Genomic DNA, 23,738 nt, shown 5'->3' on the forward strand with positions numbered 1-23,738 from the left:
CCGGAATTATGCCCAGGAATGGGATTGCTGGATCATATGGTAGCTCTAGTTTTAGTTTTTTGTGGAACATCCACGCTCTTCTCCATAGTGGCTGTGAGCCATGTTATATTCCTACCAACAGTGTAGGAGGGTTCCTTTTCCTCCAGCACCCTCCAAACCATATGGAGGCCTCTTGAATAAATCAAGGTTTCTCCTGTTGGAGTTTTCATGGGAAATTGAATCTACCCGGATTATCTAAAATGGTTCCTTCCATGACCTTTATCAAGTCACTGGGATGATTAGGTTTTGGGAATGCACCCCTGGAATTTCCCCCAGCTCTATATAGAGACATTTCAGCTCCAGACACACTTTGAGAGCCAGTCCCTGACTTGAGCAGACTGAAGGCAAGAGGGCTCGAAGGGGTAAGTGACAAGCGGGAATGTCTAAAGAGAGTGATTAGAAATCAGGACAGATGGAGGCGGGCTTCAGAAAGCTTTGGCTTCCTATTCACCTTGCATTAGCTCAGAGACCTTGTGAAAGCAATGGATCTCCCTCAAATCCCACATTAACTATGGTTGATTGTTGAACTCTTCTGTGAGATGAGAAGAATGTTTCCACACACGTTGGTGTGGTGTGGTGTGGTTCATTTTTTCAGCAAGGGTTCTGAACCGCGGCCCTATAGACATTTTTGACCAGATAGTTTTTTGTTTTCCTACAAAGGTGGATGTCAGAAGAATAACAGAATGGATTATAGTTCCCGGTATCAAATATTGAAACAGTGGGGGAGTGGTGTCCAGTACTGGGATGAGGGATGTAGGAGAGATGGAAGTGTGGAATAAAGTGAAAGACATCAGGTTCATTCTTTTTGTTTGTTTGTTTGTTTTTGTCCCCAGCCTTCTGAACAGTGACTCTTTTGCAGAGGAAATCCCTTTCCATAGGGGTCAACTGGGCACCAGCTTCTAGAAGCATTTGCTCAGAGTCCTATTGGAAAATTCCTCCATCAATATGGCTGAGGACCAGACATTTTTCCAGGGTCATGGAAAACTCCCCAAAGGCCCTAGATCAGAGTCACCAGTGTCTGTGCCATGCCAACACACACTTATGGAAAAGCCAGACTGTGACTGGGAGACGTGGCACATTCGCTTCAGAACATTTAGCAGCTCGGAGGAATCCGACCCCGTCCAGGATCTGAGGAGACTCTGTGAGCTCTGCCATCAGTGGCTGAGGCCAGATCTTCACACAAAGGAGCAGATGATGGACAAGCTAGTGCTGGAGCAGTTTATGATCTGCATGCTGCTGGAGTGCCAGGTCTTAGTCAAGGAGAGTGGAGTGCAGAGTTGCAAAGACATGGAGGACATGCTAAGAAATAATCAGAAACCCAAGAAATGGGTGAGTGGGACCCTTGTGATTGGTATGGGAAAGGGAGAGGTGGGGTGGGATCTGCAAGCTGGGGATTGAACAAGATAGGACCTGAGTGATTGACTCTAAATCAGTGATTCCCAAATGGCTGAGAGTTTGTATTGGGCATCGTTGAGAGATATTGATCTTTTAAACAACAAAAAAGTACGCTTGTGTGGTATGATGTCATCGGATGCCTTGAGAGCTACTTTCCAGGTCTTATAGGAGACCGATCTCAATTTAGTTTTTCCCTCACAGACTACAGTTCGCATACAAGGAGATGAATATCTTGTGCGAAGCTTGGATATTGAGACGTTTGAAGTTGAGCTCAGTGACACCAACGATGAGAAAGACCTACCCAGGGATCCCCAATCCCTTGTTAGTGAGATACCTCCAAAGAATGGCCAGCAGGTAAGCCAAGAGCTGCAGAATCCGGCAAGAGCCAAGGAACTGTCAAGAGGGCAGGTGAGTGTGTGATGCGCCGATCCCTAGAGAGAGTCTGGGAGAAGGTAAAAGAGGTTCAGATGGGCGTGGCTGCTAGAGTAATTGGTAGATTTGGCAAAGGACACAAATGGACCCATTGACTCCATGAATTCCCATGGATGCATTCGGTTCCTAGACATTTTCAAGACAGTGTGAGAATGAAGACTCATCCATCTTTGTCCCTCCGCCATGAAAGCTTGTGGCCATAAGCGTGAGGAGAAAGAAATCCTGTCTCAATGGGATGGTGCTGGGTCAATTTGTCACGGGTGAATGCTTTGACAGCTGTTTCCCCATGGTCGTTTTCCTCAGAGGCACTTCATATTTTGGAATTTTGTCAATCCCTTGAGTTGAATGAGGAGTTCCCAACTGGAGTGGTTTTACCTCTCAGAAGATATTGGAGAATGTCTGGAGACAGTTGATTTGTCCAAATGGGGATGGGGGTGGGGGATGCTATTGTTTTCTAGTGAGTAGAGACCAGGGATTTGCTGCTCATCATCATACCATTCACAGGACAACTCTCATCATAAAGACAAATCTAGGCAATGTATCAAAATGTGCTGAAGTCGGGAGACCTGGACCTAGAGTCCTTTGCTCCAGAGTCAGGGGCAGAGAGAATTTGCGATGACTTGGAGAGACGTATGTGTAGTGAATTCACAGTGCCAACTGTGATATCCGGACTTGATTGCAAGATGTGGTCAGTATAGATTAAGGACAGACTTGGGAATTAGGAGACAATTATCAATCGGGTTGTTAGCGTGGCCCAGAAGAAGTCAGGGTATATCCCCCAAACTGATATTTGGAAAGTTGGAGTCTTAGACTAGGATATGAGGGGGATGAGGGAAGAGGAGACAGAGCTTTCTATGGGCTAAGATGGATGAGTTATTGACTCTGCTTGGTTGCCCATTGACAGGACCAGAAAGGTCTCCTGCCAGAGATCATTCCTGAAACAGGTGAACTAGAGGGTCTGACACCCAAGGAAAACTTGGAGAAGGACCTGATGGAAGACATGGAAGAGACAAGAACCCGTCAGTCTCAAGAGCTTGAACTTCCAAAGCGTCGTGGTGAGTATAAAAACTTGAAATCCAGAGGAGTTAGTGACTCGCTTCCAATGGTGGCACGGAGCTGGGTACCCAGCATTACCATTCCTTGTGGGGGGCAGTGGGGAGCTGGTTCTCTAATGCCAAACTTCTCCATCATCACCTTTCCAGAGTGTTTCATAATCTAGACTCTTAGGTATTTTGGTTGATGGGAAGTCCTCAGCCAACATCAGTGCTGGGTTCCAGTGAGGTTGGCACCACGGAAAATGCTCCTTGTTAAATGTTGTGTGCTGAATCTCTTCTTTCAGCACATTCTGGGAGGGTAGAGGGCGGCAAGAATCCCCAAGAAGGAACTGATATTTCAAATGTGGATGCTGAATGTTTTCATCTCGTGTTCCAGAGGGAGAAGTTTCGACTAAGAGTGGATACAGAAGAGGTTCTCCAAGGGGTCTCAGACGTTTCAAAAGGAAACTGGCCAACATTCCCAGTTCCCAAGAAGTGCATCAAGAAGGAGCCACAGGGACTTTCCTGGTGGTGCAGTGGTTAAGAATCTGCCTGCCTGTGCAGCGGACAGGGGTTCGAGCCCTGGTCCGGGAAGATCCCACATGCTGTGGAGCAACTAAGCCCGTGCACCACAACTACTGAGGCTGCGCTCTAGAGCCTGCGAGCCACAACTACAGAGCCCGTGTGCCACAACTACTGAAGCCTGTGCGCCTAGAGCCCGTGCTCCTCAACAAGAGAAGCCACCTCAATGAGAAGCCCACGCACCGCAACGAAGAGCAGCCCCCACTCGCCACAACTAGAGAAAGCCCGCGCACAGCAACGAAGACCCAACACAGCCAAAAATAAATAAATAAATAAATAAATTTATTAAAAAAAAAAAAGAAGAAGAAGGAGCCACATCTTTGGACAAAGGACATTTCTCAGGACAATTTGGGTCCCATTCTGTTGTTTCACCTAGCACAGTGGGACCAACCAGTCCTCCTGAGGGAAAAGAAGCCAAGGGACAGGCACCCTATTAATGTAGGGTATGCAAGAAGAGATTTCCTTATCAATCTCAGGTTATCCTTCACCAGAGGACACACACAGGAGAGAGACCCTTTCGATGCAATATCTGTGCCGAAGGGTCCATGCAGTCTTCCGACCTGTGAACTCACGAGCGTATCCACACAGGCGAGAAGCCATACTGCTGTGATCTCTGCCCCAAGAAGTTAACCCACAACTCCACGCTGCGTGCTCACAAGAGGACCCACACCAAGGAGAAGACTTTCCGATATGAGCACTGCGACAAAGACTTCAGCCACAGATGGAACCTCAAGGTTCACCGATGCACCCACTCTGGGCACAAACCGTACATGTGCCCCGAGTGTCACAGCGCCTTCCGTCAGCTAGGAAGTTTCAAACGCCACCAGAAAACACATTCAAAATGACTCACCCAGGGGTTTCCCTGGTGGCTCAGTGGTTAAGAATCCGCCTGCCAATGCAGAGGACACGGGTTCGAGCCCTGGTCCGGGAAGATCCCACATGCCGTGGAGCAACTAAGCCCGTGCGCCACAACTACTGAGTCTGCGCTCTAGAGCCCGCGAGCCACAACTACTGAGCCCACGTGCCACAATTACTGAAGCCCGCACGCCTAGAGCCCGTGCTCCACAACAAGAGAAGCCACTGCAATGAGAAGCCCACACACCGCAACGAAGAGTAGCCCCCGCTTGCCACAACTAGAGAAAGCCCGGGCGCAGCAACGAAGACCCAACACAGCCAAAAAAAAAAAAAAAAAAAAAAAAAAAAAAAGACTCACCCAGGACTCTGCCCTCAGGTCCAAGTCCCTTCTGCTCCAAGAAGGAAATTCAGGATGATTTGTCACTTCTGAGATACAAAGGATGGATGACATGTGAAGAACTTAGGAGGATACTGGAACCCAATTGGGTTCCATCCACATGAATTAGGAGGATCTTTGTGTGATGACTCATTTTCCCTTTGGCTTTTGTTTTCTACTTTATATAGCCTATTTTCTTATAAGTTTTTGCTTTGTGTTGTTCTTTTTCTTCCAGTGAATGCATGTCTCATTGGCTTTTAGTACTTCAGCATGAAACTGAGGCTACTGCTGATTGTCTTCATGTTAGGCGTGATTTGTAAAATAGGATGCTCCAGGTAGGGCGGCCAGATTAAACATAGGATAACCAGTGAAATTTAAATTTCAAATAAACAAATACATTTCTGTCAAAGAGTGTTCTGTGTATTTCCTTCTCCAAGATTTTCTACATGGAGTAGATAATAGCTGTGTTTTTGTCTATGTGGTCTTTATTTCGTTGAGATTTGTACCCTCTATACTTGTTCGCGTATTGCTTCCTTAGGTATTTAGAAAAAGGAAGGTTTCCTAAATTGATAGGCGTCATTCTTTTTCCCTACTGGTGTACAACCTCTGGTTTTCTAAATGCCTACTCCTAAATAGGTTCTTCTCACACTTTAGCTCATCAGCTGATTTTAGACAAGAAGTCTTTTAAGACTTATTTCATGAAAAAAGGAAAAAAAGATTAGGTAACCCAATTCGGTTACAACTATCAGATCTCAATTCTCTGACTCCCTCAAACTCTCCAGGCAATGAGAAAAAATTCCCTAGATCAGGAAAACCAATCTGTTTCCCCCGAAAATGCAACCCATAAAGTCTAAAATAGATAAAATACAATAAAGAAAATCTACTACCAAACCAATGTGGAGACCTCTTTAATAAATCATGGTTTCTCCTATTGGAGTTTCCATGGGAAACTGAATCTATTTGGATTCTCTAAAATAGTTCCTTCCATGACATTTATCCAATCACTGTGCTGATTGGGTAACAGGCAGTGACCCCTGGAATTTTCCCTAGCTCTGTGTAAATAGAGACATTTTAGCTCCAGACACACTTTGAGAGCCAATCCCCGACGTTTTATTTTTAACTTCTTATTTTATATTGGGGTACAGTTCATTAACAATGTTGTGTTAGTTTCAGGTGTACAGTAAAGTGATTCAGTATACATATACGTGTATCTACTCTTTTTCAAATTCGTTTCCCAATTAGGCTGTTACAGAATTTTGAGCAGAGTTCCCTGTGCTATACAGTAAGTCCTTGTTGGTTTTCCATTTTAAATATACCAGTGTGTACATGTCAGTCCCAAAATCCCTAACTGTCTGTCCCCCCTGCCTGCCCTTCCCTCTGGTAACCATAAGTTCATTCTCTAAGTCTGTGAGTCTGTTTCTGTTCATGAATAAGTTCATTCGTATCATTTCTTATATTTCGCATATAAGTGATATCATACGATATTTGTCTTTGTCTGACTTACTTCACTCAGTATGACAATTTCTAGGTCCATCCACGTTGCTGCAAATGGCGTCGTTTCATTCTTTTTAATGGCTGAGTAATATTCCATTGTATATATGTACCACATCCACATCTTCTTTATCCATTCTTCTGTCAATGGACATTTAGGTTGCTTCCATGTCTTGGCTATTGTAAAGAGCACTGCAATGAACATTTGGGTGCATGTATCCTTTTGGACCATGTTTTTCTCCAGGTATATACCCAGGAGTGGGATTGCAGGATCATATGGTAGCTCTATTTTTAGTTTCTTAAGGAACCTCCATACTGTTTTCCATACTGTTCTTCATAGTGGCTGCACCAATTTATATTCCCACCAACAATGTAGGAGGGTTCCCTCTCTCCACATCCTCTCCTGCATTTATTGTTTGTGGATTTTTTGATGATAGCCATTCTAACTGGTGTGAGGTGATATCTCATTGTAGTTTTGATTTGCACTTCTCTAAGAATTAATGATGTTGAACATCTTTTCATGTGCCTCTTGGCTATCTGTATGTCTTCTTTGGAGAAATGTCTATTTAGGTCTTCTGCCCATTTTTTAATTGGATTGTCTATCTTGATGATATTAAGCTGCATGAGCTGTTTGTAAATTTTGGAGACTAATCCCTTGTTGGTCACATCATTTGAAAATATTTTCTCCCATTCTGTGGGTTGTCTTTTCATTTTGTTTATGGTTTCCTTTGTTGTGCAAAAGTTTTTGAGTTTAATTAGGTCCCATTTGTTTATTTTTGTTTTTATTTCCATTACTCTGGGAGATGGATCAAAAAGCTATTGTTGCGGGCTTCCCTGGTGGCGCAGTGGTTGGGAGTCTGCCTGCTGATACAGGGGACACGGGTTCGAGCCCTGGCCTGGGAGGATCCCACATGCTGTGGAGCAGCTGGGCCCGTGAGCCACAAGTGCTGAGCCTGAGAGTCTGGAGCCTGTGCTCCGCAACAGGAGAGGCCACGGTGGTGAGGGGCCCGTGCACTGCCGTGAAGATTGGCCCCTGCTTGCCGCAGCTAGAGAAAGCCCTAGCACAGAAACGAAGACCCAACATAGCAATCAATCAATCAATCAATCAATCTTTAAAAAAAAAAAAGCTATTGTTGCGATTTATATCAGAGAATGTTCTGCCTATGTTTTCCTCTAAGAGTTTTATAGTGTCTGGTCTCACAATTAGGTCTTTAATACATTTTGAGTTTATTGTTGTGTATGGTCTTAAAGAATGTTCTACTTTAATTTTTTTACATGTAGCTGTCCAGTTTTCCTAGCACTATTTTTTTAAAATTTTATTTATTTTTGGCTGTGTTGGGTCTTTATTGCTGCGTGGGCTTTCTCTAGCTGTGGCGAGTGGGGGCTACTCTTTGTTGTGGTGCATGGGCTTCTCATTGCAGTGGCTTCTCTTGTTGTGGAGCACGGGTCCTAGAGAAAGTGGGCTTTAGTAGTTGTGGCACACGGGCTCAGTAGTTGTGGCTTGTGGTCTCTAGAGCACAGGCTCAGTAATTGTGGCGCACGGGCTTAGTTGCTCCACAGCATGTGGGATCTTCCCGGACCAGGGATTGAACCTGTGTCCCCTGCATTGGTAAGTGGATTCTTAACCAATTCTAAACCCCTACTCATTTCAGGAGCTGAAATGTCTCTAGTGGATTCTTAACCACTGCACCACCAGGGAAGTCCCCCAACACTATTTATTGAAGAGATTGTCTTTCCTCCATTGTATAGTCTTGCCTCGTTTGCCACAGATTAATTGACCATAGGTGCATGCGTTTGTTTCTGGGCTTTCTATCCTGTTCTATTGATCTATATTACTGTTTTTGGTGCCAGTACCATACTGTTTTGATAACTATAGCTTTGTAGTATAGTCTGAAGTCAGGGAGCATGATTCCTCCAACTCCGTTTTTCTTTCTCAAGTTTGCTTTGGCTATTCAGGGTCTTTTGTGTCTCCACACAAATTTTAAGATTTTTTTGTTCTAGTTCTGTAAAAAATGCCATTTTTAAATTTGATAGGTATTGCATGGAATCTGTAGATTGCCTTGGGTAGTATAGTCATTTTGACAATGTTGATTCTTCCAATCCAAGAGCATGGTATATCTTTCCATCTGTTTGTGTCATCGTCGATTTCTTTCATCAGCATCTTATAGTTTTCAGAGTACAGGTCTTTTATCTCCTTAGGTAGGTTTATTCCTAGTTATTTTATTCTTTTTGATGCAATGGTAAATGGAAGTATTTCTTGAATTTCTCTTTCTGATCTTTCATTGTTAGTGTATAAAAATGCAACAGATTTCTGTGTATTAATTTTGTAGCCTGCAACTTTACCAAATTCATTGATGAGCTCGAGTAGTTTTTTGGTAATGTCTTTAGGATTTTCTATGTATAGTATCATGTCATCTGCAAACAGTGAGAGTTTAACTTCTTTTCCCATTTGGATTCCTTTTATTTCTTTTACTTCTCTGATTGCCATAGCTAGGACTTCCAAAACTATGTTGAATAAAAGTGGCAAGTCACTTGTCTTATCTTGTTCCTAATCTTAGAGGAAAAGCTTTTAGCTTTTCACCATTGAGTAGGATGTTAGCTGTAGGTTTTTATGGCCTTTATTAAGTTGAGGTATGTTCCCTCTATACTATCAGCTATCTTGTTGCTTGTCAAAGACATGTTGACTGAAGTTTTGGAAGATGTTTCATGACCTTCAATATGCAAGAAAAGACAGGGCATAAAGGAGAGTTGGAGAGGGATATCTTTCTGGCCTTGATAATCATTGATTGCTTTCTGACCTAGCAAGTAAAATTTATTGAGATATTTATTATTCTCTATCTGAGATATTTTCCATTTCTTTTAAAATCTGAAACCGGTCTGTAAAGGAGAGCAAATAATCACATGCCATTTTCTGCCAAGATAGCGGGTGACCTTCTAACCGTTGAAGCCCATGTGCAAAGGGGGCATCTTACCTGGGAAACAAAGGTTTGGCATTCCATGGTCTCATCTCCTTTATGGAAACTGATTTAGCAATCCACCTGAAATTGCAGCAACAGTGAATGCACAGGGAGTTGAAATTATTTCTGAAAATTCTTATGAAATGGATATTACAAAAAGTTAATGATAATGATTATGTAGTTATGCAACGAAATTGACAAAAATTGCAGAGAAACGTATGTTACAGGAGAAAGAAAGTTAAGATCTCAGTGAAGTGGGAGTGAGAGACAGAGACGTCTGAAAAAGTCATAGAATGAAATTGAACCTGTGGCTGTGCTAGAACCTTGGCCACACTCAGGGTTTTATCTCCAAACAGTGCTTCCGTTTCACATTTGAAAACGTTGGACTCTAGCAACTTGGAGAGATAGGGTCGAAATGACATTTTGAAGAACTTACTGGAAATGTAAAAAATAAATAGGAGAACCATAATGTCATGTGTATTTACTGCTCTAACACGTGTTCAATAAACCCCTACTCAGTTTCAGGAACAGTGGTAGGTTCATGAGACACATCTGCAATAGGGTGGCCAGTTCTGTCTATACAGGATATTTCCTGTATTTAATGATTTTCGTCCCGGTTCCTATACTGATTTGTCAGGCTGCCTTAAGTCTCTTGTAGTCCACTTTTTGAAATGCTTTGCAAAAACTTGACACAGTGCAATTGTTCCATCAATACTGGAAATGATGCGCAGTCAACTATAAAACAGCATGTAATAACAGTTAAGCATGAGAGATATAAGTTTTCCACTACTAGCAAAGAAGACGATAAAATAAGATTGTTATTAAGAAGAATGTGGGTAAAAAAGATTTTTAAAAATCAAAGGAGAAGTTGTAGTGGTGTTCCACACTGTACAGCATCATCTGTCCTCCAGCTCACAATGCTACTTATAGCCTGTGTCTCCATGAGGAATGTTCAGTGGACAAAGGAATCAAATCAATTGGATGAGACTACCCTGGAAACTATGAAACAAATTAAATGGAATATAGAGAGTAACTACAAGGAATTTTATAAACAAATACTACAAAACAAGGAAAAGTTAAGGAGAAGCAAATTACCAGGTAAGTATACTTAAAGAGGTATGAAACTTAGTTATAATTTCCTTCAGAAACACAACAAATGATTTTTATATAAGTATGTCCCATGCAACATTTTCCTCTTATTTCAGTGTATATGTGCATAGGGAGTTAGAAAAATTCAAAATTTACTGGGCCAGATATTGTTTACTAAATCTAGCAAGCCTACTTTTCCACATTATTATACCTAATAACCCTCTCAAGTAATTTCTGCTACTCATCCCCTCAATGGTAAATTCTGCATGTTGGGAGGCCTTTTTCTTTAAGGGAGAAAAATTCCACCAGAAGAATAATATTATAAACCTGAATTGGAATATGAGGCAGCCATTGGTCATTTTGGGCTCCTCATGCCACTTAGGAAAAAAGGGAAATGCTCTACTGCCCAGGTGATGATGATTACTCTTTTTTACCAAGAGGAACCTGAGTTGCTGCTCTCAATGGACTCCTGGAGCACAATGTACGGAATCTGGGGCATTATCCAGGGAATGTGACAGTAAATCCATGTCCAAAAATAAACCTGCAACAACACGATGAAGGCAGGATCCCTTGGAGAGTCGGACCATTCTGGTTTTGAATTTTTGGTTCATCCACCAAATTAAAAAGCAAACCAAAACAAAGAAACCTCTGCCTAGCTGAAGGTCTGGCAAAGACAAAGGTGTAGGATGGGTGATGGACAATGAGTGAAAATTAAAATAAAGTTCAACATGTGACCAGTTAAGAAAACAAGAAATCTCACTATTGTGGATATCTTCTTTTTTTAGATAGGAGAGATTGACTATACAAATTGGCAACGGGCACAGCAAATATAAAATAGAACTCAAGACTGCTCTCATGACCCTAGTAAGAGTTGTTGATTTTCAGTATTTTCAGCTTTTTACTTGCTGTTAGGATGGAGTGGTAACTTCCAGCTTCTTACAGGACAGAAAACGGAAGTCCCTCTATCTGTTCTTTTCTTCATTTCTAGGGTCTTTGACTTATTTCTTCATAAGAATCTAAAACTCATATGTCTAAAATTACACAAAAATAGGCACATTTAGATATTTTAAGTATCTTCTCTTAATGCCTCAAATCTCTAAATTTTGACTGTCATGAACTTTATGAAACAGAAAGACTTAAATTCAGACACAATTATCTTAAATTTTTCATTAAGTACATTGTGCACATTGGGACTTTAAAAATACAACCAGACAGTGGCCTCTGTGATTGTTTCCTAGCTCTCACTCTAAAACTATTCTTTTGATTTCCTGGTCTATAATGCCTGCTGACCTTTGTAAATTTTCATTTTCTCAAGAGCCACCTGGTTTGAGGATTACATGATAAAAAGATGACCTCAAAAGGAAGGAATTGTACCAGCAGACTGCCTTTGGTCTTGACTGCAACTGTTTACTGGGTCTCCAGCCTGCTGGCCTACCCTGCAGATTTTAGACTTTGCTGGCCATCACAATCACATCAGCTAATTCCTTTAAAAATATCTCTCTCCTTTCTGTCTCTACACAAAATGCACGCGCTCACACACATACACAGATGGTTCTATTTCACTGGAGATCCCAATATATCACAGAACTGAACACTTAAAATAATGAGATGATAAAGTTTATGTTAAGTGAATTTTACCACAAAAAAATGATTTTTAAAATTCCCTAAGAACCTTTATGACACAAAGATACAGCTTAAAGACACTAGAAAAAAGCCAAATAAGAGAAAAATCTAGAACAATATGTCAGTGGAAGCTTGTATATGACGCAGATAGTTCAAAATTCTTTCATTTATAATGAATTCATATGAAACTGAATTTCAGTTTAAATTATTTAGTTTCAACTTCACTTCCCACTTTAAACAACTTTTTCTCATTGATTGTGAGAAAAAAAAAACACATTTCTTACAAACAATGCAGCTCTAATACATAACAAAGCCTTCCTTATTCTTATTTAGTGTCATTCCTTTGCACACACATGAATAATACTAAAAGTATATTCATACACTCAGTGAAAACAGTCGTAACAAGGAAACCTGTAAGATTCCCTTTATATGAAATTCTAGAAAACGGAAACTACAATGTCTACCTGGAGATGGCAACTTGGGTAGGCTTGGGAGACAGAATACAAAGTGGCTAATGGAAACTCTGTAAGTAATGGACATGTTCATTATCGTGACTTTGGTGATAGTCCCATTGTGCACACAGATGTGAAAATACATTTTACAATTTTAATATAAATGACATTGAGTATGTCAGTACCTCAATAAAGCTGTTAATAAATATTCCATATAAAATCTGGATCTCCTCTTTCTCTAAATAGCATCATATCAGGCAAACTTGTATTGACCTTCAGAACCCTTCCCCATGTCTTAGGTCAATTCTGATTCCTTCTCAAAACAGAAGAAAATGCTGACAAATGCTTCAATATGGGGAAATTATGCTAAGCTAAATAAGCCAGTTGCAAAGAGGTGAAAAATGTATGATTATACTTGTATAAAGCATCCAGAGTAATCAAATTCATCGACTGAGTGTAAAAAAGATGTTGCCAGGTGAGGTAGGGAGGGAGTAGAAAGAGATGTTGTTTAAGGGGTATAGTTTCATTTTTGCAAGATGAAAAAAATTCTGGAGATTAGATGTGAATTTTTAAACACACTACACCCAACAATTTAAAAAGTAGAGGGTAAAGTTTGTTACATATATTTTACCACAATCAAAGAAAAAAAAATAGTTCTCAGGGACAGATTAGAGCAGACATTTTGCTGAAGTCTTTCTGCATTTGCAATACTCTCTCTGGTGTGAACTTTTTGGTGCTGAATGAGGTGGGAGTTTTGGCTGAACATATGCCCATATTCGCTATACTCAGACCTTTCTCCATTGTGAAACAGATGTTTAATGCGGTTGGAGTTTCACCTGAAGACTTCCATTCACTGTACTTAGAAGGCCTTCGTCTGGCGTGAACTCGATGTCTAACGAGTGGGGAGCTGTACCAAAACAACTTTCCATGCTCGCTGTACTCAGAAGGCCCACTCCAACATAACTCATGAGGTACTTCTCCAGTGTTAGGAGTTTGTAGTAGTACCTAATTTACCATAACCTCTGCACTCGTAAGGTCTTTTATTTTTTAATTGAAGTGTAGTTGATTTACAATGTTTCAGGTGTACAGCAAAGTGATTTAGTATATATATATATATATATATATATATAAATTCTTTTCCAGATTCTTTTCCATTATAAGTTATTACAAGATATTGAATATAGTTCCCTGTGCTATACAGTAGGCCCTTTCATAAGTCCTTTACCACTGTGAATTCTCTGCTTCATGAGGTTGGAGTTGTATCTAAAGAATTCCCCACATTCACAGCACTCATATTGTCTTCAGTGTGGATTTTCTGGTGATGAACAAGGTGGGACTTCCTAATGAAGGCTTTCTGACATCTACTGCACTCATAAGGCCTTTCTCCGGTATGGATTTTCTGATGCTCAACAAGTATATGCTTGTGGCTAAAGGCTTTCCCACACTCTCTGCACTCATAAGGCCTCTCTCCTGTGTGATTTCTCCAATGTTTAATGAGGTTGGAGTTGTACCGAAAGAATTTCCCACATTCGCTGCACTCGAAAGGCCTCTCTCCACTGTGAACTCTCTTATGTCTAGTGAGTCTGCAGTGGTACCTAAACGCCTTCCCACATTCACTGCACTCGTAAGGCCTTTCTCCAGTGTGATTTTGCCAATGTTTAATGAGTTTGGACTTGGACTTAAAGTATTCCCCACACAAGCTGCACTCATAAGGCCTTTCTACAGTATGAACTCTTTGATGTCTAATGAGGGTGGATGTGTACCTAAAGAATTTCCCACACTCAGTGCACTCATAAGGCCTTTCTCCAGTGTGAACTCTCTGGTGTTTAATGAGTGTGGAATTATACCTAAAAAATTTCCCACATTCATTACACTTATAAGGCCTTTCTGAAGTATGAACTCTCTGATGTCTAATGAATGTGGAGCTGTACCTGAAAAATTTCCCACATTCGCTGCACTTATAAGGTCGTTCTCCACTGTGAACTCTCCCATGTCTTATCAGTCTATAGTTGTACCTAAAGAATTTTCCACATTCTCTGCACTCATAAGGCCTTTCTCCATTGTGTTTTCTCTGATGTTTCATGAAGTTGGCATTGTACTTGAAGAATTCCCCACATTTGCTGCATTCATAAGGGCTCAATCCAGTGTGAACTCTCTGATGACTAGCGAGTGTGGAGTTGTACCTAAAGCATTTCCCACATTCACTGCACTGAAAAGGCCTTTCTCCAGTATGGATTCTCTGGTGCTGAACAAGGTGAAACTTTCTAATGAAGGCCATCCCACATTTGCTGCACTCATAAGGCCTTACACCAGTGTGAATTTTCTGGTGCTCAACAAGGATCTGTTTTTGACGGAAGGCTTTCCCACACTGAGTGCACCTGTAATCACTCTGCCCACTATCAAAAGCTTCCCCACACTCAGTGTCCCTGTGTGGCTTCCCCGCACTGTGAGGGGCCGGCTGCTGCAGAAGGCCTGTGCTGCCTGGGAAGTCCTTTCCGTCTCTGCTGCATGTCAAGGTCCTCTCTGCCGAGTGAATGCTGCTGTTGGTAAGAAATGAAGGCTGCCCCTCATCCCTTCTGGAAAGTTTGTCTCTAATCTGCTCCTTCTGCTGCTGGAAAAGGTTTGCCCCACAAATATATAGCCCTTCATCAGGGTACATTCCGTCATGCTCAGGTAGGTGCAAAAGGTCTTTGGACAGTGGGTCACACATCTCATAGGGCTGGCCCTTCTTGGTGGATGGATCTGGCTTTGGAGTCCCAACCTCTGACATCCCTACAGAAACACTTTGCTCAGAAGGTGCCTCCTCATCCTGGGCTCCATGCCAACAACCTGTAAGCAGAGAAATGCTGGTGAAGTGCATGATGATTTTGGTAGGAGGGGCAGCCCCATCAGAAATGACACACCGAAGACTAAAGCCAGAGAGAGGAAGGTCTGCTGTGCAGAGATGGACCTGCATAGCTCCCATGATGCGAGAGCCCTGACAATAGGCAAGGACTGAAGGAAGAGTTACTGCCTCAGTCCATTTGGGATGCTATGACAAAATACCACAGACTGGCTGGCTTATAAAGAACAGAAATTTATTTCTCACACTTCTGGAGACTGGAACCCATAGATCAGCCTGCACTCTCCTGGGTTGCAGACTTCTCATAGTGTCCTCACATGGTGGAAGGAGCTAGGAAGCTCTGTGGGGTCCCTTTTATAAGGGCACAAATCTCATTCATGAGGGCTCTGCCCTCATGACCTAATCACCCCAAAGGCCCCATCTCCTAATACTGTCACCTTAGGCATGGGGTTTTCAACATATGGAACATGGGGGAACACAAACAGTCACACCAGAGCAGGGAGGAGAGGCAGGCCTCCAAGTCAACATGGCCAAGGCTACTGGTGACAGGTGAGCACTGTGTCAAAGGCTGTGCCCAGACCTAGAAATACTTGATACAAAAGAAATGCTAAAGTTCAAGGACTATTTAAGGATACATGCAGACGTCACGACATCTTACATATAGGTCAAATGTTGAACACTGCAAAGGGAGCAATGAAACAGAACATGTGACAAGTCACATGTGAGAGTCACAAACGTGTGGTTGGAGTGTGACAGAAGAAATAAGAATGGGGAAGAAATGAGGTGTGGCACTGGTCTGAGCATCAATCAATAGTGAACACAGGACAGGTTCCCAGCTCTGACATCACACCCTTTCCCAGGACCTCACACCAAGCCCGGGTACTTCTGAGTGTCTCCTGCCATTGATGTAGTAATGGCCACACTAGAAGGTACCCAGAGTCCTCCCCATTGCTGCAGGTGAGCATTGATGTGGCACCTGAAAGAGGTTAGTCTTACGTGAAAGACAAAAAAAGAAGGGGCCAGCACACGTAGACAGAGATCCAACACAGGGCTTCCGGCATTCTAAAATTATAAGAACTTCACAGGGGGTACTGTGGTAACAATCAGTGGTTCCCCAAATTAGTAACTAGGTTGGTGCTAAAATTCCTGGCACAGGAGGCCCTAAGAAATGTCAGCAAGAGGAAGGGGTAAGGCCTGGCGCAACAAGGGTCCAAGCATCTAGACAGAGGACCCAACCAAGAACAGGCCAGGTCTGAAGGGGTCTCAGACAAAATCTACATTTCTGACTCCTGAGCCCTATCTTGGAAGGACTCGGAGTAGAAGGGATGGGGCTCCCTGGGGAGAAAAATGACACTGTACACACAGTCCAGCCCCGGCACCAACAACACATATGCCAGGAAACCAGGAAAGGAAGCAGTACCCATGGTCTCAGTGTGGGGAGTACAAAGCTTCCCCCTGGGAAAAGGGAAAGAACAGAGCACAGCCCAGGGCACTGGGTGAGCGTGTGGACCTTACCTAGGGAGGTCACAAGTGCAAAGTTCTCCGTCATCACAGCATGGTACAGGTGTCTCTGAGCTTCATCAAGGAGGCCCCACTCCTCCTGGGAGAAATACACAGCCACGTCCTCAAAGACCACACGGTCCTGCCAAAACTGGAAGAGTTTGGTTCATGAACAGCTTCTTGTTTTAACTATATTTTTGTGGATGCTGTATTTATCTATTTGCCATCCATTAATTACAGGGCTAAACTAATGGCCAAATTTGTTTACATCTCCCTTGCAATCCAGAGCCCATACTCTCAACCAACTCCTTACCTAACTCTCACGCACCAGGTCAGTATTTCCCCTGCCCTAAAGCAGCCCAGGGCCAGGTAACAGACAGCTAGGGACAGTTCCCATAGCCCAGGTACACAGAATTATACAAACTAGTCACCCATAAACTTTTCATCCAATCCTCCCTGCATTTCCCTCAGAAGTCTAATAAAGGCTCTGACCTTTGGTGTCCCTTAGCTTGTGCTCACGCCTCCTGACCGAATCTGGTGCTTCTCCAGGTGGCCCTGTTACATAGTGTACCTCCTCCTCTCGGGAAATATAAGTAATAAAACTGTCTTTCAATGTCGTTGGCCTCTCTGTATCACGACTCACTCGCCTCCACAAGTTAAAATCCTGTGGGTGCAATCACTGATGCACTTCCCTTTTCAGGACCTTCAGCCTTCCCCCTACACACCCGTCCCTGCTCAACCTCCTCCTGGACGTCCCACCATGAAAGATATACCAGGTCCCAGTGGCACCAGTGCCTGCTCTCTCCTCATTACCATTGATCACTGTGTCCAGCACACAGCATAAAACACATGGGGGAGGGAGCAGAAAACCACCATCGAGGGTGTGGACCTGCATGCACGGCCCTACCCCTCTCCTGCCACAGTTTCCCTGGGGTCCCCCAGATGTTGACCCTCAGACAAACTCAGACTTGTCCCTGTCCTCAAGTGCCCAGTGCCAGGGCCCAGGGCCAACCATCCACACTCCTCCTTACCTGCATCTCACTCGTTGGACTGCACCTTCCTCATGACTCTAACCCTTCCACAGTGACAGTTCCACAGACAGCCCCAGCCCACACCGTAGGCACTTCCTTCACCTCCTTACAGGGCACTCTGCACATGGAATCCAGGCAGTGAATGGAAATGCATCCAGCATTCAGCTCAGCCCAGTCCTGTCCCTGAACACCAAAGTCCCCTGGGGCCAGGGTCTGCCCCAAGCCCTGCTTAGAAGGTCTCACCACCTGGCCCTGTTTTTTCCTTCCTCCCCAGCCACCCTTCCTATGTGAGACCTCATGTCCCCTTAGCCCTCTCCCTCTTCTGTGTTGCACGAACTGTCCCATAAGCAGTCAGCACCTTCTCTCCTACCGTGAAGCCCAGATACACAGACCTCCCCACCCACACTGTCATTGCACCCTAAGTCTAGTGACTCTCCTAGCTGATCCCATTTCCTCCCTCAACATCCATCTCATGTCCGCTCTGGCCTCAGAAGACGCTCACGTCTACATCCCGCTGTCACGCACAGACAAGGAAACTCTGCTCCCTCATCTGTCTTCGTGATGCGCATCACCACCAGCCAGGTACCCAACCCACAGATCTAGTCCTGAGGCCCTTCATTCTCACTCCTTGTCCTCTAATGGCATCGCCACCATAAACTAGAAATGATGCCGCCTAAAACTTACCTTCAGCTTCATCCTAGTCCACACACTGGCCACTCTGTTGTGGCCGTCTCCATCCTGAATCTGTCCTCTGAACTCCAGCCCTCTGTGTAAAGGTGCCCACTCAACACCTCCCCTTGGGAGTCTCTGGAACATTTGTGACATGGACAAAAACGGACTCTCCTTATTCCACCTGAAAATTCCTCCTAAAGCTGACTTCACCCATTTTAGCTGATGAGGCATCCATCCTTCCTAACAAGTCCAGAAACCTGAAGTCATCCCCAATTCTTCCTATCAGCCCACTTCCTTAGTCCCTCACTCTCCATTACATAAGACATGGACAGTACAACACTGTAAATCATCTATACTTCAATTAAAAATATACTGATACATTTTTAAAAATAAATAAAACATGGGCAGCTCTAGTTCAAAACACATCCAGAAAACAATCACTCCCTACTTCCATAGCCACCACTCGGGTGTAGCCACCACCAACATTCACCTAGATGACTGCAGAAATTCCCCTCAGGTCTCCCTGCCTTCACTCACACCCTTGTCTGTCTTTTATTCTGCAGCCAGAGGGAATCTGTTAAAACATGAGTCATAGCACCTTCCTCCTCTGCTTCAAACCTTCCCTACCTCCCATCAACCTGAGATGAGAGAACCAGGACCTCAGGCTATCATTCAAGGCCTGATACCTGTGAACCCCTATCCCAGCTCCCCATTCCCACCAGATATAACAGAGACCTGCAGTCCCCTGAACATCCCACCTCAGTATCACCTGCAACTGTCTGAACATTCAGAATCCTGAATGTAGTCAGGACTCTCTGCCACATCTTACCCCATCAGTTGTCAGAAATGGAACTGTTCTATATAACCTGGCACTAAATATAGGATCCTGGGCCTGGTGAAAGCACAGGGTCTACAGAGGCAAGAGAGAAAAAAGGGATAGAAGTCCTGGGACACTACCATTCCCTGAGGGCATACAGATCAAGATGATAAAACTATCAGGGTGATAATTGGGATGGGTGAGAGGTGGGACCCCTCCACTCACCTGTACAGGGTCCATAAGCATTTCTGCCACTGCCATGGGACCCTGGGGGAAGAAGGAAGCCATGTGAAATGGGTAACAGTGGCAGGATCCTACAGCAGAGCTGGACCACCACTTCTGCCCTACCCTGGTGTAATAGGATCTCAGCCTGAGAGTCTAAGCTCGGTTCCTCACAAAACAGTATTGTCTCTTACTAGCTGAGTGACATTGGAGAAGGGTTAAACCTCCGTGAGCCTCAGGGAAAAGAAAAAGTTTATGAAGATAAGAATGCTTCCAACCTCACAGGGGTCATATTGTTATCTAACGTAAGGAGTACATACCATGTGTCAGCTATGACTGACCATAGGAACAACGGTTTTGTATGTATTTTCAGTGCAACTGAAGTGATACAGTTTTGAAATCTGGGGTCTTTACTTTTACTGCTTTTTTAAGATCTCAGAGGATGTCATATAAAACTTTGCATTGTAAGCAAATACCTAGAGGTAAATCAATGCCAAGCCAATTACAAAGTGTTTGCATAAATTTAACTGAGTGAACAGGCTCATTTCTAATTGCCTGTGTGTATTTAGAGGAATATTGATTAATTAGTGTTTAAATTAGTTTTCATACATTCTTAAGTTAATGAGTTGTCGGGAGGGGCTGAGCAGGCAGGTCAGCTATAAGTTCATTCAGCAACCAGGCCTACCCACTAAATAATCCTCAAAAGGGAGCAGTGGATCATCCCTCTTGCCCTGAGGGGTGGAGGTGAGGTGGCAGTGCCCTCGTCTAGGACCCACTGGCTGCACCACTCTGGCTCACCTTCCCCTTGCTCCATCAGGAGTGGCCCTGAGGGTCAGTAGAGCCTGCAAGTGGAGAATCCACACAAGCACACACTGCAGGCTCCACAGAAGGGAAGCTCCTTACCCCATCCAGGCCTCCCTTCCTATAGACAGAGGCCAGAAGCCCTCCTATGTCAGGTCTGCTCTTTTCTGGAGGAAGCATCAGGGATGCCAGCACCCAGCCCTCATGTCCTCCCTTCCAACTCTCAGCCCTCCCTCACCACAGGGCCCATCTCATGTAACAATCTTAAGCGTCCCTGGTGGCGCAGTGGTTGAGAATCTGCCTGCCAATGCAGGAGACACAGCTTTGAGCCCTGGTCCGGGAAGACCCCACATGCCGCGGAGCAATTAAGCCCGTACGCCATAACTACTGAGCCCGCGCTCTAGAGCCCGCGAGCCACAACTACTGAGCCCGCGTGCTGCAACTACTGAAGCCCGCGCACCTAGAGCCCATGCTCCTTAAGAAGAGAAGCCACTGCAATGAGAAGCCCACGCACCGCAACTAAGAGTAGCCCCTGCTCGCCACAACTAGAGAAAGCCCGCGTGAAGCGACAAAGACTCAATGCAGCCAAAAATAAAATAAAAACAACAAAAAAAAACCAATCTTAAGCCTCCCTCCTCAATCTGATCCCCAGGCCATGCCCTGGTCCAGTCCACACCCTCCACTCCTTTGATATCTCCAACCCTGCCCCCTTCCTCTACTTCCAGACTTTATGTTCACCTCCCCATATGGTATCTCCATTTGGTGACATCTCCATCTTGATACATGTCAGAATCAGCATGTCCAAATACAACTCATGATCTTCCCCCTGGAACCTGCTCCTCGCGCTGACTTCCCCATCTCCCCATTTTCAGATGTTCAGGCAAAAAAACTTGGATGGTACTTCCAATTCCCTACTTTTGCTTACAACCGTATTTTATGCAGCAGGAGATCCCATTTACTCCAAGTTTGAGATTTCTCCAGAATCTCATCCCATCTCCCAATGTCGCACTACCTTCCTGGCCCAGCCCCTGCTATAATTCTCCTGGGGTCTATCGCGGTGGTCTCCTCAGCAGTCTCCCTGCCTCCATTCGCATCCCATTCTCCCAATTTTTAACTTCTAACTCTGGACACGGTTTTCCCATCCCCATTCCCTTCACAACCTTCCATGGATTCCCCTTGCTCAGGTTGCCGTTTCAGGTGAGACACTTCGCCCCCCTCTGTCCACGACAAAAGCGACCCCAGGTTTCCCCAAATGCTGCCGACTCCGTAGCACCTGCAATCCGTGCACCGGCGGCCCCCGAGGGAACTCTCTCCCTCACCCCAGTCCACTGGCTGAAAGGGGACCCCTCCCAAGGCCGCCCTCTGTTCTGGACTCTGGGGCTGACCGGCAGGGAATTGAGCGGACCCACCACCTTCCGGATTTGGGACTCGGAGGCGGGGGTCGGGCCGGGTGGGGGCCCGGGAGACGCAGCACCCACCTGAGCCGGCCTCATCAGGGCCACCTCGGTCACCGGCCGGTGGGAAGAACCGAGCCGGGAGAGGCGGCGAGCGGGGCGGGAACTAGGGCACCGCCGTCAACTACGTGCGCAGGGGGCCTCACAGCCGCCTCTGGGCAGCGGGCCCAACTTCTCTCCTCCCGCTTTTCGCTCCGTCACCTCGGTGCCCACCAAGCGACGCCGACACCCTGCACCGGTGAACAGCCCAACAACCACCCAAACACTACCAGAGACAACGCCGGAAGTCCCGCCCCCATGCGAGGAACACGCACGTATGCGTCCCTGCCCTAAGCTTTCATTGGCTCAGTCACCGCCGCTTTGCACCGTAGCGACTTCTGGGTAGTGTAGTTTCCGCTGCCACCACTTCCGTCTATGATCTGAGCAGAACTCACTCCCTAAGTGGCTGGTAGTGGCTTTGAGGCTCCTTCAGGGGCACAGAGAAGCGGAGTTCCCTGGCTCCAACGATGGGCGGGGCGTCCCCTGCTCTTAAAGGGGACGCACCCAGATTTCTGGAGAGCAGTCCAGGAAAACTTACAGAAAGTTTAGTGACCTGTTATTTCAGACTGTGAAACAGAGCAAGTTCCCAAATCTACACATCCAAAGGGACACACCATATTATAATGACACTCTATGTGCACTCATAGCTGTCCGCTATGCTGTCGCTTTTCAACAACTTGTAACCTAACAGGACTCTATAGGACTTTCCTGGAACGGATTCCTCCCCGCCATCCCATGTCCTCTGATTGCCTGTTGTTTGTAGAAGAAGTGTAGCCTCCTAGGCCTCCCGGAGGCAGGAAAGACAGGGACAGGCCCAAGGACAGCCTCCTCATGCATAAGGATTAGGCAGAAGCAAAGCCACCTACTTGTTTTGCACTTAATGCGGCCATGGTGCATGGAGGAATGGCTGGTGTGGTTTTTTTTTGGCGGTGCTGCGCTCTTGTGGGATCTTAGTTCCCCGACCAGAGACTGAACCCCAGCCCACGGCAGTGGAAACGCCGTGTCCTGACCACTGGACCGCCAGGGAATTCCCTGGAATGGCATCTAAAACAGAAACTTTGCAACATCTCAGCAAGAAACTCTTGACGGTGAAAACCATGGAGCGAGCGTGTGCTTTGAGGTAGGAGATAGATAGGCTTCGGGGTAACCTGCTGCAACTGGTTTCATGCTGACCCTTTTGATAAACTACTATTGGGACTAGGAGCCCTAATTGGATGAAAGATGAGAGGGTCCACCCCAGCCTCCACATTCTTGTGGTCAAGGAGACTTCCCAGACCCACACATGCGCAGAGGGGGTTCTCAAGTCGTACAAGTAACTTTGGCTACATTGTAATATCATTATAATATGATTAACGTTGCAATTTTGACACCCACCCCCCCATAGGTTTTGCTTAGGTCTTCTTGGGAAAGATTCAAAATGGAGCCTGGTGGAAGCCCAAATAAGGAATTGCAGATGACACTATCGTATGGGAGGGAAAAGGGGAGTCACCCTGGCCCAAACCCTGGAAGATTAACCCCATACTAACAACCTAAGCTGCCCCTATTGCACGCAGCTCACTCCGTGAGCTAGCCTTGTGCTGTCCCACATGTACTGTGCTTCTAATGAACTCTGTGCCTGCCTTGCAATCTTAGTCTCTTTGTTGAATTCTTTCTCCAAAGAAAACAAAGACCGAGATCGTCTCGTTAGCTAAAATCATTCCCTGAGTTCCAAAGAGTAAATTTAATCAGAGAAGTGAGAAAATCCAGAAGGAAAGTAAAACAGTCAAGCAAGACAAAATAATAATTGTTTACTTGTTAAAGTCAAGGACTTTTAGTTCCTCTTCAAGGGTTATAGATAATATTCTGAGCCATGACCTTTGAGCTCTTTTACAGATACTGAAACCTGCACCAGGTGGGAGAAATTAACTACATGCTGCCTGCAAGCACATAAACCCCAGAATGGTTGGAACCAGAAGGTTGATGATGTTGACTCCAGATTACCTCACAACCAACCAATCAGAAGAATTTCCACGAGCTGATCACACACCCTACAACC

The 23,738-nt window shown here is 44.8% G+C and overlaps 2 protein-coding genes across 9 annotated transcripts in view; one reads left to right on the forward strand and one right to left on the reverse strand.

Moving 5' to 3' along the window:
- The first annotated feature begins 254 nt into the window (after window positions 1-254).
- Window positions 255-9,235, forward strand: LOC309616561 (zinc finger and SCAN domain-containing protein 5B-like). The gene is given in 5 exon segments (XM_082367214.1): window positions 255-1,425; window positions 1,636-1,788; window positions 2,771-2,921; window positions 3,918-4,045; window positions 4,049-9,235. Coding segments are annotated over 5 exon segments (1,152 nt in total). The 5' UTR covers window positions 255-984; the 3' UTR covers window positions 4,328-9,235.
- A 1,934-nt stretch (window positions 9,236-11,169) lies between these two features.
- LOC309617264 (uncharacterized protein) overlaps window positions 11,170-23,738 on the reverse strand; it is a 59,727-nt gene continuing 47,158 nt past the window's right edge. The window contains exons 1-5 of one of the 8 annotated variants that reach the window (XM_082369287.1): window positions 21,689-21,936; window positions 19,413-19,454; window positions 17,699-17,816; window positions 16,683-16,818; window positions 11,170-15,154 (exon numbers count right to left, since the gene is read on the reverse strand). In XM_082369287.1, coding sequence (XP_082225413.1) covers window positions 13,569-15,154; window positions 16,683-16,818; window positions 17,699-17,704 — 1,728 coding nt within the window. In that variant the 5' untranslated portion in view covers window positions 17,705-17,816; window positions 19,413-19,454; window positions 21,689-21,936 and the 3' untranslated portion in view covers window positions 11,170-13,568. The other 7 variants (XM_082369284.1, XM_082369288.1, XM_082369285.1 and 4 more) reach the window with 7 other exon arrangements.

This window comes from Balaenoptera borealis, assembly GCF_965194805.1.
Source record: "Balaenoptera borealis genome assembly, chromosome: 19".
Taxonomy (NCBI): Eukaryota; Metazoa; Chordata; class Mammalia; order Artiodactyla; family Balaenopteridae; genus Balaenoptera; species Balaenoptera borealis.